Source organism: Trichomycterus rosablanca, chromosome 7 (genome assembly GCF_030014385.1).
Source record: "Trichomycterus rosablanca isolate fTriRos1 chromosome 7, fTriRos1.hap1, whole genome shotgun sequence".
In the NCBI taxonomy this organism is placed as follows: domain Eukaryota; kingdom Metazoa; phylum Chordata; class Actinopteri; order Siluriformes; family Trichomycteridae; genus Trichomycterus; species Trichomycterus rosablanca.
In genome coordinates this window covers 9,050,057-9,068,750 of record NC_085994.1, presented here as the reverse complement: position 1 = coordinate 9,068,750, position 18,694 = coordinate 9,050,057, and the positions used below count along the sequence as shown (strand labels likewise).

General features: G+C 41.2%; 1 protein-coding gene across 3 annotated transcripts in view; it reads left to right on the top strand.

Annotated features, from left to right (window-relative positions):
* magixa (MAGI family member, X-linked a) overlaps nt 1–18,694 on the top strand; it is an 89,380-nt gene that overhangs the window by 51,720 nt on the left and 18,966 nt on the right. For all 3 annotated transcript variants that reach the window (XM_062998941.1, XM_062998940.1, XM_062998942.1), the window contains exon 12: nt 552–953. In XM_062998941.1, coding sequence (XP_062855011.1) covers nt 552–953 — 402 coding nt within the window. The remainder of the gene's footprint in view (nt 1–551; nt 954–18,694) is intronic.

The following is an 18,694-nucleotide window of genomic DNA, read 5'->3' as shown; positions in this document are numbered from 1 at the left end:
CCTACAAATAGATGGTAAATATAGAAAACACTAGCCGCTCAGGCACTGACAGGGTGATGAGGGTGTGTGTTAGAGACGCAGTCATCAGCCTGATTTCGCAGTTGTATCAGTCATGATACAACTGCATAATAAGGTACGACTAGATGTATGAAAAGAAAGAAAAAGCATACATATAACATAAGCTATATCCAATCAACTCCACTCAATATTTATTGTAATTATTTTTTTTATTTTTTATTTTTTATCTTTTTATGTGGCCAAATTGAGCCAAATTTCTCAGTCGCCGCCATTGCCACTCCTACCTCTGATCAAGGCTAGCCAAGGCTGTCAGCAGAGGCTGCAATTACACATGCAACGATGAATCCTGTTTTAGCCATTGTCCCTCCCCTACAAACACACAGCCAATCATGTGACCATGCTGACGCCCAGACAGCTGATACCAAAGCTGAGATTTTGCCATACAGGCATTATACCCAAGCACTTCACAATGGCTTTTTTGTCAGATTTTTTTATTTCTATTCTCACTTTAATCCATTTTCTCTTCTTTATAGGAAATGTCTCTTCACCCGTCTCCCCAAACTCATACAACAGTGTTCCTCAGACGCAGGGTCCTCCAGATTTAACCTCTCCTTCCTCAGATGGCCCCATCACCAGCCAAAGCACCCTCTCCCCCCAGTCACCTTCCACTGACATCACTTCTCTGATCCAAAGCACCAGCTTTCTGGACTCTGTGCCTGTCACGTTAACCATGGAACCGCGGGACTGGATGGGGATGGAGGACGGTGCCATGCAGGGTCCTCGGCAGCCGTCCACCAACGCTCTAGGAGCCGTGTCCAAAACACAGCACGAGGGGAGAGTAGGAGCACCATCCAAATCCTTAGAAGTGGAGCTCAGAAGAAGGACCGGAGAGGGCTTCGGCTTTATCATTGCCACCCAGGACATTTCGAATGGATGTAAGTGCTGTATTTTTTTAGTGATTCAAATTCTGTGAAGGCTGTAAAATGTTTGCATTTGATGATATTTGCTGGGGATGTAATTGGAAGTCCTCAAAATATTCTAGCTTGTAATTAAGTGGTAATACTAAGTGATATTTAACCCCTACAGTGGACCTACAGGGGGATTAAGCATATACATCGATCAGCCATAACATTAAAACCACCTCCTTGTTCCTACACTCACTGTCCATTTAATCAGCTGCACTTACCATATAGAAGCATTTTGTAGTTCTACAATTACTGACTGTAGTCCCATCTGTTTCTCTGCATGCTTTGTTAGCCCCCTTTCATGCTGTTCTTCAATGGTCAGGACTCTCCCAGGACCACTACAGAGTAGGTATTATTTGGGTGGTGGATCATTCTCAGCACTGCAGTGACACTGACATGGTGGTGGTGTGTTAGTGTGTGTTGTGCTGGTATGAGTGGATCAGACACAGCAGCGCTCACTGTCCACTCTATTAGACACTCCTACCTAGTTGGTCCACCTTGTAGATGTAAAGTCAGAGACAATCGCTCATTTATTGCTGCTGTTTGAGTTGGTCATCTTCTAGACCTTCATCAGTGATCACAGGACGCTGCCCACGGGGCGCTGTTGGCTGGATATATTTTTGGTTGGTGGACTATTCTCAGTCCAGCAGTGACAGTGCTGCTGTGTCTTATCCACTCATACCAGCACAACACAGACTAACACACCACCACCATGTCAGTGTCACTACACTGCTGAGAATGATCCACCACCCAAATAATACCTGCTCTGTAGTGGTCCTGTGGGGGTCCTGACCATTGAAGAACAGCATGAAAGGGGGCTAACAAAGCATGCAGAGAAACAGATGGGACTACAGTCAGTAATTGTAGAACTACAAAGTGCTTCTATATGGTAAGCGATATATATATTTATTATATTAGCCAGCATGTTTCTAATCCCTGGGTTTGTTTTTTTGTTATTCCCAGCTCTTATTTGTGTTCAACATTTTTCTCTAACTATTGTGTCAGCACTTTAAATGGAAACATGAAGGAATTTACTGGACAGATTAGACTGCCATCATTTGTATTAAACCAAGGCCAGCCTGTAAAAAAGAGGCCTGTTTTTCTTCTTACTGCAGTGAATTTGTACCAGGCTTAGTGGTCAGAAGCCCGGAATAACATGCTAATCCTGCTTTATTGCAATCGCTCAGCCCAGTTGGGAACAGCAAGCCAAACAAACATTAAATATTTTCCTTTTGCATGCTTTCATTTAAGATCTAGGACAGATGGCTATTTTATCATTCTGAGTATACGTGGCTTGTGTGAGTCACTTAAATGTGCAGTGTTTATGCACTGTCAGAAAGGTTCATTTGTTAACTCATTGTGAATGCATTTCAGACATGTTAAGAATATGAGAATGTAGATCAGGCCATTCTAGAGCATTACGGCATGTTGGCATGTCTCTCAATGTTTGATTAAACAGAGCGGCACTGTAAGAAAGCATCGGTGTACCTTTAGGGTTTGACATCATTTGTTTTGACAGCTTGACTCGTCTAAAGGCTGAGTTCCTATGTAAGATTGTCAATGTAGTCTTCAAGGTCATGTGTCTTGTTTAATATTTGATGTTCTGTTGCAGGAAATTTGTGTTTTATTTAGCAGTGGTAGCTCAGTGGTTGTGCAAGGCCATTTACTGTCGTCTGTATGGATTGTTTTTGCCTGACTAGTAAATCACTTTGTATGAAAATGTAAGTGTGTGTGACCTACAAGATCATGTTTTCTCAAGTGTTAAGGTCCCCTGTAGCCCAGCTGACAAAAAAGGTAGAGCGAGGTCTTTCAAACCCTGGGTCATGACCCACCCAAGCCAAAAAAATGGGTCACAGAGAAAAATAATAATTATTAAATAAATGAATTTTAACTGGCACATAAACACAAAATTAACTTGTACATGAACATCTGGAGGCTTTACGTTACATCTTGTAACTCAGAGTGGGACCAGATTGTCATTATATTAAGTATAGTTTGTTTTGTATTTCGTTTTGATGCCTGGGTCGCTGTAAAAATCATGGACCAAATATAGGTCACTTGAAAAAAGGTGAAACCCTGTGGAAGGGAACCCCTGGCAATGAAACCTGCCTAGCAACTGGTATAGCTGAAATAGCAGCAAGTTATATGGATCTGTGTGTGTGTTTTTACTGTATTAAAACCACCAGCAGGTGAAGTTAATAATAGTAATGATTATCTGATTACCATGCCACATGTCCGTAAGTGGGATATTTGTTAGGTTGTAAGTAAACAGTCTGCTCTAGAAGTCGATGTGTTGGATTCAGGAGGAATGGGCAACCGTCACTATTAGAGCGACTTTGGTAAGTGCCAAATAATGACGGCTAGATGACTGGGTCAGAGCATCTCCAAAACGAGATGTTTCCTTGAGTAGTGTATTCAGCATGCATTGGTGAGTACCTATCAAAAGTGGTAAGCCAAAGACAGCCGGGAACAAGGTCATGGGTGCCCCAGTATTATTGATGCGTGTGGGAAGCACAGGCTAGCCTGTCTGTTTTGATCCCACAGCATAGCTACTGCAGCACAAATTGCTGAAAAGTGTCAGAACACACCGTGCATTGCAGCTTGCTTACATAATGAGGCTGCATAGCCACAGACACTCACAGGTCAGAGTGCCAGTGCTAATATCTATTCACTGCCAAAGGGCCTACAATGGGCATGTAAGCATCAGATCTGGACCACAGAGCAATGGAAGAAGGTGGGTCGAGCCACTAAATCATATTTTCAGCATCATGGCAGAGGCAATATATATATATATATATAATAATACAATTTTATTTGAAAAGCGCCTTTCATGACACCCAAGGACACTGTACAATAAAAATATAGAAAAGCTAAGCAAAATAAATAAAATACACATTGACTAAGCAAAAATAAATAAAATACATATTTACAAACATAGGAAACACCAAACATGTGGCACAGTTCTGAGTCAGCTGGAAAAGATGTTTTGAGGGTTTTGAACACTGCTGCAGATAAGATTTCCGTACTTCTGGTGGGAGGAGCCTAGCATCACCTTGGCAACCTCACGGCGTTGCAGTGACCAGAGTGAGGGAATGTTGCTTTTAGCATGCTGTTGGTAAACAAAAGTCCGAACTGAGGCTCGGTGGGAATATTTAGGCCTTTGCAAAATACCAATGTCGCGGTGGAGCAGTTTATACCGTGAATGTCCCAGAGCATAGAGTTCACTGAAAGAGCACTCCATCGTCATGATGAGACCGGAGACGTTGTCTAGACCAGAAAAGTTGCAGAGACTCCAAGCCATCCAATCCCAGCAGCCAAAGGAGCAATTCCAAACAATCCACATTGACAGAGAAAGGAGTTATCCGCTAACTCTCACTGCTCCGGATACACCGCTCCACATCATAGAAGCATCAGCAACACAAGCACAGTAAAAAAAGATCCCAAATCCAATGCATAAAATCCAGTAAAATGTTTCGTGCAATGTTTTCGTTCAAACAGTTTAACTGGGGGAGAAGCGGCATCCAAACACACCAGCATAACTCTCACGACCCAAAAATGCACGAATGGCTAGTGACCACAGGAGTGTGCGAAAAGATGAAAATGAAAGAAAATTACGATAAAAATGAAATAAAATACAATAAAAGAAAATAAAATACGGCAACGGTAGCGGCAGCCAAATGCGCCAGCGTTCACCATCACCATGACAACACCTGCAATGTAATTCTTTATTCTTTGGGCATTCATGTGGATGCTACTTTGACTTGTAACATCTACCGAAACATTGCTGTGGACCACATATACTCTCTAACACAGGGGTGGGCAAACTTTTTGACTCAAGGGCCACACTGGGTTTTAATATTTGACATTTGAGTATAAAGTAGAGACGATAGCCGCTCAGGTGGCGCAGCGGTAAACGCTAGCGCACCAGAGTTGGGTTTCTAGATGCATCGTATCGAAACTCAGCTCTACCTTTCCGACTGGGTTGGGCGGCAGTATGAACAACGTTTGGCTGTTGTTCAGGGGCTTAGGGGTAGAGTCGGAGCATAGGTCCTCATAACTGGTACAACTGCGGCCCCTGCTGGTTGACTGACGGCGCCTGCACAGGGCTGAGGAATAACATTGAGGGGGGTGTGACCCTCCGTGCGCAGTGTCTCTTTGTGTATGAACTCAGCTCGTGCAGGTGAAAAATGCAGGCTGTACTGATTGCGTGCCGGAGGGGGCGCAAGTCAGTTGAGTGGCGTCCTCAGTCAGCGGCAAAAGGGTCGAATCAGTATAGAGGACACAATCAGGGTAATTGGACACGATTAGAATGGGGATAAAAGTTGGGGGAAAAAAGTGGGAAAAAATAGATAATGAAAAAGAAAAAGAAAAAAAAAAAGTAGAAACGATAGCAAAGATCGGCAGTGTTTGAACTGCGCCATCTAATGGAATCAACTGAAACGCAGGTTGTTAAAGAAAAGGGCGACATGGATGTGGTCTTTAGGACAATTTTGTAAATACTCCAGGGGCCGGATTAAACAGACAGACAGTTCAGGTGCTGACCTCCAAACTCCCCAGATCTTTATCTGATGGGATGTGCTGGAAAAACTAGTCAACTCTATGAGGGCCCCACCACGCAACCTACACATGTTAACACCTTGGTGCCGAATACCACAGGACACCTTTAGAAATCATGTGAAATCCATGTCTCGACAGTTTAGACCTGTTTGGATCTACAAAATATTAAGCAGGAGGTTTTAATGTTATGGCTAATCATGTATAGGTAGGTAGGTAGGTAGGTTGATGGGTAGGCAGATAGGTTGGTAGGTAGGTAGGTAGGTGGGTAAATAGGTAGATACATGGTTTGTGTACAAAGAAGACCCGATTTAACCAAAAAGAATGACCAAAGTATGAATTGGCTATAGGGTGGCTCGGTGAGTAGCACTGTCACCTCACAGCAAGAAGATCCTGGGTTCGATCCCCAGGCGGGTGGTGCGGGTTCTTTCTGTGTGGAGTTTGCATGTTCTCCCCGTGTCTGCATGGGTTTCCTCTGGAAGCTCCGGTTTCCTCCCACAATCCAAAAACATGTAGTCAGGTTGATTGGAGACACTTAATTGCCCTATAGGTGAATGGGTGTGTGTATGTGTGTCTGCCCTGTAATGGACAGGCGCCCCGTCCAGGATGTTACTGTGTGCCTTGCGCCCATTGAAAAGCTGGAATAGGCTCCAGCACCCCCCAGCGACCCTAATTGGATAAGTGGTTAAGAAAGTGAGTGAGTGAGTGAGTGAGTGAGTGAGTGAGTGAGTGAGTGAGTGAGTGAGTGAGTGAGTGAGTTGGCTGTAGCTAAATGTGCCATTTTATGGCAATTCTTTTAGGGCGCTTTCACATGAGAAGCGGCAAAACCGAGAGCCTTGGCGCGAACTACCACTTCGCTCAGTGCTTGGCTTGAGTGGTGCGATAACGTGGCTTAATGTACTAAAAGAACGACACAGGAACGCTAAACCTCTCCTAATTATTACTGGTTCTCTCCACTAATTGAAATCCTCGGTCGTTGTTTTAGTACAATAAGTCACATTAAGCTTTGTTTACATTAATCATAGTTTGTATGACCTGAGTCGCTTTTACCATGTCATATCAAACAGTTCGTCCTATTGGAGGCTCTTTAAAAAGGTCAGCAGCAAACTGTGTCAAAGTTCAATCAGGTGAACTTTAAGCGCCGCGGCAAGCGCAAAAATTGCGAGCTCAGTACAGCAAAAGTATGCGGTGTGCGTCGCTTAGTCAAGCGCAGCGGCAAGCTAACCAGCACCACGACACTATATAGGAAACAATGACAGAGCCAGCGCAAAAGTGGTTTTGCCGTTTATGCCAAGTTCACACTACACAACTTTCCAAGTCGTCAGGTCACTGTACAGTTCACACTACACAACTGGATCTCTTGTAATCGGGAGTCTTTCAAGTTGGTGTGTATTTCACACTACATGACTGATTGGCATTAGGGAGTTTCACACTACACGATTGATCACCAACTGGAATCTCAGACGAGCTTCTCTGGTCTCCCAAACTACGTTCTGTCACGAAAACAAACGCGAGAAGTGACGAGGGGTTTAATGATACCAAGTCCGAAAATGCACGTCAACAAGTAGCGAGCGATCAAAGTTTGTGTGCTGATGTGCAGCGTTAAAAACAAAGAGGAAAAATAAATGAATCTGAGTGGATTGGGCTACATGAACAGCATGTATTGTTCTGTAGTGAGTTGGATTAATAAATATTTTTGCAATGCAGTGTTGGTGTTATGTTTTGTAGAGAACGATAAGGTCAGAAATACTGTAAAACTTGTGTGTGTGCCGATGTATTGTGATATAACTATGTTATGCCCCTGTTCCACCTTTTTACAACTCCTCCCCTGTGTTTCCCCTCACACCGTATCTTGCGTTCTCATTGGCTGTTCGACATAGCACTCATTGCCAGTCGGGCAACTCAGATTCAGATATCTGACATGCTAGAAATCTCGCTTCGGTCGGATCGAGTTGTTGGGTAGTTCACACATAGCAATTGAGAGCTGAGTTTCGAGCGATCACCAAGTTGCTCCCGAGCCGGCAAATCTAGCGCCGACCAATCGCCGAGCGAAAATCAGGGCAAAAATCGTGTAGTGTGAACTAGGCATTATGTGAACGCGCCCTAAGTTAACTGCAATGGCAGACCATTTTTCTCCTGAAGCTTATGGTCAGGTGTCCGAATACTTTTGGCCATACAGTGTGGGTTGTGGAATGTTGTGGAGCTTGTTATTTCTTACGCAACTTTAACAGTTTGTTTTCTACCACATTACCTGTTTCTGCTTCTTGTCTTTCTGTGTCTCTTCACACACATCTATCCTCCCATGTTCAGCCTACTGGAAAAACGTTCAGTCCCATAAATCTAACACAGAATTGAGAAATTCAACATTCCTTATCAAACACTCATGCAAGAACATACGTATATTTCTTCTCTCTACTTTGGTATCTGCCTCACCCCCGTCTCTCTCTCTCTCTCTCTCTCTCTCTCTCTCAAACACACACTCACACACACCACACCGCACACACACACTCTCAGTACCCCCGTCACTCTCTCCCAGTCACTGTTCTGTTTTTCAGTATAGCTTTATCAGTGCAGGTTTCCACACTACCTTTCTCTGCTGGAATACAAGCAACTAGTTGTTTATATATCTAGAAATGTGTATAGATTTAAAGGTTTAGAACAGCTACTTGTCTTAACATCATGTTGGAGCGACTCCAGTCTGCCATGAAGTCTGTCAAGGGATCAAAACGTAAATACCTCACTTTTGTTTTGTTTTCAGTTGTTAGATACCTTGCATGTTGATTGAATGAAGTTACTAATATGGTAGAATTTTTAGTGCTGTTGATGTAATTTAAGTTACTTGGTTTGAGCTGTGGAGTGTGTACGGTTTGTGCACTCGTTAGCACGGGGACAATCTACATATTGTGTATACACCTGACAGACTAATGTGAACAGTGAGTACGTGTGTATAGAGAAGGCAGTGTGCTCTGGCTGTGTTTGAGGCACTATGGGGTAGTCATAATGATCCCTGTTCCTTTGATTTCAGCTCAACACTAATTATCAAGCTTAAAAATACCTGAGATATTTGCAGCTGCCTCTTAGTGAGTCACAGTCCTGAATAGCCTAATTCATTTCCTTTGTTCTAGAAAGGCAGTTTACTGGAAAAGCAGTTTTTATATTATATTTAGTTGTAAATAAATTTGACCAAATGATTATCTAATGACTGCAGACTAACTGAAATGTGTTCGTCATGGTTACATTTTAACCAGGCTGCATGTAGTATTTGGCACTGTACAAGCTTGTATGTCCTGAATGGGTTTAAATGGTGAATCATTGACAGACTCTGATTTATTAGACAGTTTAGCCTTCGTTTAGCTTTGAAGGTCTTGAATAATGATGTGTAACTTGCATAACTAAAAAAAAGTCAAAGTAGGAGGGTTATTCAAAAAGTTTCCGCACTTTAATTATAAAACTTTAATTAATAAGAATTTCAAAAACAAATAACATCACTTTTCTACATAGTCACCTTCCTTTGTGATGCATTTTTCCCAGCATCTTACCAACTTTTTTTTTTATATATTGTTTATGCATTTTCTCCCTTTTTTCTCCTGACTTTTTAGCGTGTCTAATTGCCCGATTGCGTCATGCTTCCTCTCCACTAATGCCGAACCCCGCTCTGATTTGAGGAAAACAAGCTAACCCATGCCCCCTCCGACACATTGGTAGCAGCCGTATGCATTTTGTCACCCACACTAGGCCAGTGCATATATGCGAATCAGCCTTGTGTACGGAGAGCCACACCCTGATCCGCACTCTTTCCCCGCCAGGCACCATCAATCAGCCAGCAGAGGTCGTAGTGCATCAGTTACGAGGAGACCTTATCTGGCTTAAGAACACCAGGCCAATCGTTGTTCATGTGGCCGTTCAGCCCAGCTGGATGGCAGAGCTGAGATTTGATACGATGTATTCGAAATCCCAGCTCTATTGTGCTAGTGTGTTTTTAGCGTGTGTTTGAGAGTTTTTGGTTGAGCGCGAAGCCAATGATGCACAGCTGCTTTCACATCATCATCACATGAAAATCTTCTTCCCCTTAAAGCTTCTTTGAGCATTCAAAAAGGTGGAAATCAGATGGCGTTAAAACCGGACTATAAGCTCTCTCTCAGTCTCTCAAACCCGGCCAATAACTACTACTCCCGTCCTCACCGTTTCAAATGAAAATATTAAAGTGCAGAATCTTTTTGAAGATCCCTCATAGATTGTTTGAATGCAGCAGGAGCAGTAAAAAATGCTTTAATTTAGCCTTTTTTTATCTTTCCCCCAGCTGATTCTCAGATCTGTATTTTTGCTCACTGCTTTATATTTGCTTTTTGGTAATTGCAATTTCATTATAGTGGGCGGCACGGTGGCTAAGTGGGTAGCACTTGCCTCACAGCAAGAAGGTCCTGGGTTCGATCCCCGGGCGGGGCGGTCCGGGTCCTTTCGGTGTGGAGTTTGCATGTTCTCCCCGTGTCTGCGTGGGTTTCCTCCGGGTGCTCCGGTTTCCTCCCACAGTCCAAAGACATGTTGCTAGGCTAATTGGAGACACTGAATCGTCCCATAGTTACCTAGCCGCTGGGATGCACAGACCAGTGCATTGTAGTGCCGTTCTTAAGCCCGGATAAATAGGGAGGGTTGTGTCAGGAAGGGCATCCGGCGTAAAACTGTGCCAAATCCCGCCGGCGACCCCTAACGGGTAGAAGCCAGAAATGCCGACCACGTAACCGAAAAATGGGACAAAGGCTGAGGAACAAGAAGATGACAAGAAGTATTTTTATTATAGTATTTTAGGTCTACATGGTTTTGTTGAATAAAACATATACAAGCACAGTGCATGTGGCAATTCAGTCCTGTCTGCATTTTGAATAGTGGCTAGTGTAACAATATTTATTTGTGTAATTATTTAAACGTTTAAATCATCCAACATTATAGAAATAAACTACAATATTTAGACCATATTTACAGAAAGGTTTTGTAAAAGGCAAAAACAAGAATCTGTGAATTTGGTGAATTTGTAACAGGTGATTGTATCATGATTATTTATCAAAGAAGGATTTACCATCTACTGTACATAATATTGTGAAAAGATTTAGGGAATCCAGAGAAATTTCGATCGGTGTAGAGAAAAGCCAGGAACTACCTCAGAATATGCATGACCTTCGACCACATTAAGTCATGATACTGTGATAAATATTGGAGTACTTTGGAAATCCGTTGTCTTTTAGCACAGTTCACCAAATCATCAGGAAATGCAGCAAATCATACATTTATTCTAAGCAGAAACATCATAAAGTTCCACGGGTGCGAGCTCATTTTAGATGGACTGAAATGTATGCTGTGGTTAGATCAGTCCATGTTTAATGTTGTTTTTAGAAAAAAAAAACATAGAACGTAGAAATCTCAGTCATGGAGTGTATCAGTGCCCATTAACAAGTACCATTTACATGGAGGCACATATTGAGATTTTAGAGAGACACAAGCTGCTATATTTTCTTCAGGAACACAATGCCCTACCTCATTCTGCACACTTTAACAGCGTAGCTTTGTAGACACAGAGTGCATGTGCTTGACTGGCGTGCTTGTCTGCAGTCCAGGTCTGTCTATTATTAAAAATATGTGGTGCATTATGAAAAGCAAAATCAGACAATGAAAACCACAGACTTTCAAGCAGCTCAAGGCTTGTATCAAGCAAGAATGGGCAAATATTCAATCTGCAAAATTGCAACAAATAGTGTCCTCAGTTTGCAATCTCATCATAGCTTCTGTTTCCTTTCAAGACCTGTCAGTCAAGTGCAGTAAACAGGATACCAGTCCAAAAATCCTATCAAGTTTGTGTGTTCATGTCCAGATGAGCTCATCTGAAAAAAATGCTTATAAGATCAGTTCTTTATCTGGCTGGTGGGGGTCGCGCGAGTGTGTGGTATTTGGATTATTCAGTGTATCTTCTGGAGCTTAAAACACCTGGCTCAGAACAGCATGTGATCCTGTTGCTCACGTGTGTACGTATTTTATGTTCTCTAATGCTTGCTGTGAGTTCATGTAGTGTGTGGTAGAAACTGCATTTGGTAAAATATTAAACAGGTGGTTTCGTTTTCTGCTATTGTTTTCTCAAGTGGGTGTGTATGAGAGAGAGACCTAAAGAAAGGAGTATGCTACAGTGAATGGTTTGGTTACACAAATCAGTTTCTGTTAAGTAACTAGAAAAAATACCGGCATAGGTAACAGTTTGGGTTTTCTCTTGAAAACAAGGCCACTGTTCTGTGTATCTGGTATTTATAAGCAATTGATGTACAGTCTTTTGATGCATGCTAAACAATCCAGGTACACAGATCCACAAAGTTGAATCAGTTCATCTGGACACAAAGTTTGGTGTAGAGATACATTTTGTCACTTATCCAAGTAACTTCTTCAGTCTGAGCTGATGGTGAAGACCCCAAGCCGATTTGCATAATGACCAAAACCGGCCCACTGCATAACAATGGAACAGATGATCAGTTCCATATACAAATCACAATGAACTTTAATTACCATGGCCATGTGTTCTGCTTACATTTGATTGGGGTATAGCTGCAATCACGGCATTGTAAGATGCAGCTCAGACTGAAGAAGTCACTTGGATGTGTGACGAAATGTCACTCCACACCAAACTTTGTGTCCAGATGAACAGATTTAACTTTGTGGAATTGATATACAGATCTCGGAGCCTGAAGTAGCTTAGAATTGGCTTCAAGTAACATTCCTGACTTGAGGACAGTCAAACTAGCCCTATTTATATGGCCACAGAAAATTCATCAGCTGTCTTTATTATGCAACTTTCTAGATCAATAAACTAGATGTTAATCAGAGTAGTGAGTTTCTCATATTTAAGGACAAATTCACAAAATTCATGAGTGTTCAGTTTTTTTTAACAATGATGTATGTTATACAAACCCTCACTCACGCGGGGGGGGGGGGGGGGGGGGGGGTGCTGGAGCCTATCCCAGCTTTTCAGTGGGGTGCCAGTCCATCGCAGGGCATACACACACACACACACATTCACCTATATGGCAATTCAGTGTCTCCAATTAACCTGACTGCATGTTTTTGGACTGTGGGAGGAAACCGGTGCTCCCGGAGGAAATCCGCATACATGCTAGAAACATTGTGCTCACTAAAGTCATTGAAACTCAAAACTGTCATGATATTTTCTTTATGGGCGTATGTAAACTTTTGACCTCTGCTGTACATAAAAAAGCATCCTGTGTGGCAGTGTGATTCATTTCTACTATTATTCCAGTTTCCTCTTGCTTACTACATGGATTTGGGTTTGTAAAATTCTAGGGGCATATAAAACCCACTTGCATTGTGTTAGCTTACTACAGACTGAATGTTTGAACTTGGCTCATTTCTCTGAGCCACAAAACCATCTATTTCAGTCTATTTTTAGTGCTGACCCATACTAGTCTGTTTCTTTCTAAATCTACCCTTTTTGACAACGATGAATAACCCAATAAAGAGGGAATCACTAAAAAAACAGGAACAGACAAGGCTGCTGTAATGCAACTCGAGCACTATACATGAACCTACATTAACAGGCATACTTGCACCACATACATCGACCAACACCAGTGTACTTTCTTATTTTATCATGAAAAAGTGATTTAGTAGGGCCTCCAGCATGGCTCTGTGTAGATTATGAGGTCCATATACACTAGGTTTGACAAGTTTAGTGTGAAGGAACTTCAGTAGCTGGCACAGAACCCTTAACTCAACAACCCTCAATTTATTATTAATAATAAAATAATAGTGGCTCAATATTATTGCCCATGATTTTGGAATGGAATGTCAAGTTTATGGTCAGATGTTCACATACTTTAATACTTGTAGTCCACACTCAAGTGTTGTACCTAAATAGCTATGTGTGTGGGTGTAGATTCTTTAAGCTTCACCATTTCTCATCCATAAACCAGCAGGAATCTTCATCCTGCTTTTTCTCTGAAACTGCACTTTAATACTATGAAACTCGACCCCATCTTACACAAGCTTACACTGATAATTCACTGTAGCTTACACAAGCTTACGTATACTGATAATTCACTGTAGCAGGAATGTGCGAAGACTTTTAAAGTGGCACATGCTCATGATTAAGCTTTCTGATTAAGCTCAAAATCACCAATTACTATTTGATCAAGATATTACAACCAGTGTTAAAACAGAACATAACCATTGCTATATACACTTTTATTGTTTTAAATAATTCATTTTATGAAATTGAATTGATAGGCAGGGTTTGCTGTGGGTCCGATTCCACTGGGAAACACTGAGCACAAGGCTGAAATTCTCTGGACAGGGCACCAATCTATCGTAGGGTCTTTTGCATTCCCACCCCCTTAGACAAAGCCAGTTAGTCTGTATGTAGAAGCCTGAATGGCCCACAGAACCTGAGGATTCAAACCTTGGACCACTCCGCCACCCGAGCGCCTTTTTCAAATATTTATTTATGCATGAAAGGGACCATGGTGAAAGGGACCATGCTAAGGCAATCACAGCATCCTCTCTGCATGTGCCTGAGTGAAGATGAGTGAGAAGTTTTACCAATGTTTTATCCTGATCAGGGTTGCAGTGGGTCAGGACATACCCCAGACAGGTCACCAGTCTATTACAGGGCCAAAACACACACACAATCACACAATTTTTAGTAGCTCTTATTGGCCCGACTGCATGTCTTTGGACTCGTGGGAGGAAACCAGAGCACCCGGAGGAAACCCACACGGACACAGGGAGAACATGCAAACTCCACCCAGAATGGACCCACAGCACGACTATCGGGTTCCATATTAGTTTCATTTGAGTATTCTGGTTCTCTTGTGCCTGTTCTAAAATCAATACTCAGGGTCTTCCTCTCTGGATAACAGGCAACAATGGGTGGGCTGGGGTGGGGGGGGGGTGGGGGGGGGGGTGGGGGTAAGTGCACTGTAGCTTGGTGTGTAAGTGCACTGTAGCATGTGTAAAACCATCCATTTCTACATAGCTATTGATCCAGGCATGAAAAGAAAAACAAATACAGCCATGACAACAAAGAGTCCTCACAGCAGACACAACACGATGAGGACGTTTGATAACGGCAAGAAGGATGTGAGCATTGTTTCACTTTGTTTTTCAATTCTGCAGGGGTTAGTTTGTTTCATCTGGATTATGTTTTAGTACTTTGTTGATATTTAATGTTTTGATCTGGGTATGTTATTTGAAAGACAAGTGTACCTCAGTGATCTGTATTGTCTGCTGATGAAACAACGTCTATTAATAGAGATTGGACTTGTTTTTATTGCTGTGTAATTGGAACATTAGAACAGTACTGAAACAATCTGGTTAAAAATGCTGCTTATTTGAAATTAAATGTACAGAACTAATTCATGTTATTTCCATATAAGAGAGACAACAAAAACATGGCTAAAGATTAGATTTTAAAGGACTTCAGAGATTGTATTTAAATGGCACATCAAGTCTGTTGAGTAAACATTTATTTATTTATTAAGATTTTAATGTCATGTTTTACTCACTTTAGTTACATTCCTGACAGAACAGGTAGTTACTCATTACCCAAGATTCATCAGTTCAAGTCTTTAATGTCAAACACAGTCATGGACAATTTTGTATCTCCAATTCCCCTCACTTGCATGTCTTTGGACTGTGGGAGAAAACCAGAGCTCCCGGAGGAAACCCACACAGACAAGACATGCAAACTCCACACAGAAAGGACCTAGACCGCTCCAACTGGAAATTGAACCCATGACCTTCTTTTTGTGAGTTGGCAATTTCCGGTGACAGCAGGCAGAGCAAAAGTCTGCGACACGAAAAAATTCAACTTTATGCAAGTTAGGAGCTAAGCAATGTGCCAAATACCAACATGAACTGAGCATTGTGAAAAGGAGAACATTTATCACCTCCGCCATTGTAAAATGGTTTGCTCTGTTTGGTTTCTAGATGATAATTTCCACTGAAGATGGAAGACAAAAATCTCATAGATGAGATTCATAGATATTCAAATTTTTGGTAAAAAAAAAAACTGTGTGGGAAGAAATCAGATTTGTGATTAAATGGTTGTTTCTATATGCACTGTAGATATTAGCCAGTAAAGTACACTGTAATTTTTTGCTTGGCATCAGTAAAACCATGGCAAATAAATACTCACAGTGATGTTGACACTTCTGGTGTAAACACAGGGTGATGAACATCTAGCGATTTGGGCAACAAGTGTCAAAAAAACGCTGCCAGTCTGAACGTAGAGTGACACTGTACAGAATAATATATATTTAGCAATGTTTATTACCACTTACATTATCACTATGGAGTCTTTTGATAGACTATTTGTCCATCCCATGTAAACATTTGAATGTCAGCTTATGGCATGTAAAGCTTGCTTGACTGTAAACAGTGTATTCCTTGCTCCAGCAGCTTTGATTCCTAGCAAACCTGCTTTTGATGAATCTTTTATTAAATCATACACCAAATAAATCCATTAAACAGTAGTACAAGTTTTGCCCCTTATTAAATGTTACTTAATGCTTTACAAGCACACATTAGATTCAGCTTAGGGCTGAGTCCACACTGTTCTATTACTAACATTTGTCTCTGGAACTTAGTCTGTAAACTGTAGCTGCTTTTTGGTTTGTTAGTTCCCACAGCATGTTGGGTCTTATACAACCATGAAAAACTAGACCTAATCATTTCCATGAGGCAACCTTATACCATTATTGCTCAAATCATCCACTGTTGGTTAAATCATACTTTGGCTTTCCACAGACATAAATTGCATCCCAGTGTTGAAAAATGTGGTGAATGTTAATTTATCAGACTATATTCTGTTTTCATAGCTTTTTGGTCTAGGTCTTGTGCTTCGTACACCAGATTATTAGTATTCACACATTAGTATTTAGAGCAAACAATTTCCAAATTGTAGCTTTATACAGGTCATAGTGTATTTTCTGTTGAGACTGGGTCATAGAGGTGATCATTTGATGCTATGGTTATTCTTGTGCTTGTTTGTGCATTTTGGCCATTTAGGAAATATTCAATACAGTGTATACTATACCTGTAATAAGATTTGACTTTGATTTTGACTTTCACTATGTATATAACATGCACTGTCAACCACTATTTATCAGTGTTGCCTTTGCTTTTGTTGCTTTACATTTTCACATAAAGGGGTAACTCAGAGCTCTTCAATATCTGATACATGCTGTTTACTGTTATCAACCCAATGGAACTTGTAATTGTGATTGTTTCCTTTTTTCTGTCCTGTTTCATGTCCTGCCTCTGTTATTTTGTCCACCCTTTATAAAAACGTTATTAATAATAAACAAAGTGATGAATAATGTAGAATTTGTTTTATACTGGCAGTTGTGAGTGAGGAGAGCGGCTGGGGAGCGTTTCTGACTGAATAAGCTTTTACATTCGCTTCAGGGCATTTTATGCACAGCAAAATGTACACACACCTGGGGTCTTCTCATAAAGGCTTTGGCAGTTTACACACACACGCACAGCACATACACACACACACACACACACACACACACACATGCACTAACACACACATGCACTGTATGTAGCATTGTAATGTTTCCTATGTCACATGGAATTAAATGGTTTAGGCCATGTGTTCTATTTTTTAATCAAATATGGCTGTTTTAGTTAGTTATAAATTAAAGTGTGCTATACAGTGCAGTAAAAAAGGATGCTGCATTTAGACATGAACATTTTCTGCACATTTTGTACAGATTGAGCTTGCAAGTACAGTGGTACCTTAAAATTCGACGTCAGTTGTTCTGGGAGTGACATCAAGCTTAAAACATGTTGAGTTTTGAGATTTTTTTTTCATAAGGATGTGTGGGAAACCTGTGAATGCGTCCCATGGTCCCGTGGAACTGCGTATATTTTAGGCTAATGTAAAATAATGGGGCTGTTTTTGACACTTATACACTGAAAATAACACAAATATGATATAAAAACACTGAAATCATATACTGTACATTTCCTTATGTTTCATAATTGTGGAGATGGTTGATCTTGGAATATCGTATTCCTAGCGAGTTCAGTAACGCTAACACCGCTCTCACATTTCACTATTATCTCCTTTACTTCTACTGTAAGGGTGCATTCACATAAGAAGTGGCAAAACCGCTTTAGTGCTGGCTGTGCCATTGTTTTCTATGTAGTGTGGCTCAAAGTACGAACAATGCGTTATGTGAACAAAGCTTAACATGACTTATTGTACTAAAACAATGAGTGAGGAATTTCATTAGTGGAGTGAACTTATGAGCAGTAATGCTTAATTGAAGTTTAGTGTTGTTGTGTCATTCTTTATATACATTAAGTCACATTAAGCTTTTTTACCGATAAGCATTTTAGACTCTCGGAAAAGCTGATTCTTACCATTTCTCAGCTCCTTGAGCTGTAACACAAGTTTAAAAGTTAAATGGGGAAAATACAGCTAAACACAGATGCATGTGGAGCTTTCAGAGTGGATTTGACGGTTATTCCACACAAACACAGATTTGTCTCATATTCGCACTTTGATGACGTTTTACCTCACTGCTCGAGCCAAGTGCTGAACAAAGCAGGTTTGCTGTGAGTGAAGCGCAGAACGATTCTCATGTGATTGCGCCCTAACACTTACCCCTTTTGTTTACATCGCTCACTCCTTTGTTTTGCTGCGAAGTGCGGTCTACGCGCACCAAACAAGTTCACGCTGAGTTTAAGGGAATTTTCTATACAAAGGGTGTCGAGTTTCAAAGATTTCGAGTTTAGGGGACTTTGAGTTACAAGGTATGACTGTAATGATCAAGTCCTTTGCCTGAGTAAACACGTTTGTGTATTGTTTAGAGCAGCAAACTGACAAGGCAATTTGCATAAAATTTAATGTAGGTGTCATATATCATACAAGGACTGTTTACATTTGGTCATGTATTGTATATTGACTCTAGACTGCGTTAGTGCTTCAGAGCTACATCAGCGTGGTGACAATGTTCCCATGTTGTGTTGTGGCCTTTTTTATTCGAGTATATTGTTGTAGCTGCACTGCATGTGTGTTAATGCTAATTCTGCTAGCTGGGTCAGAGCAATAAAAAAACATTGTGCTATTCTCAGATATGACATGGAATTAG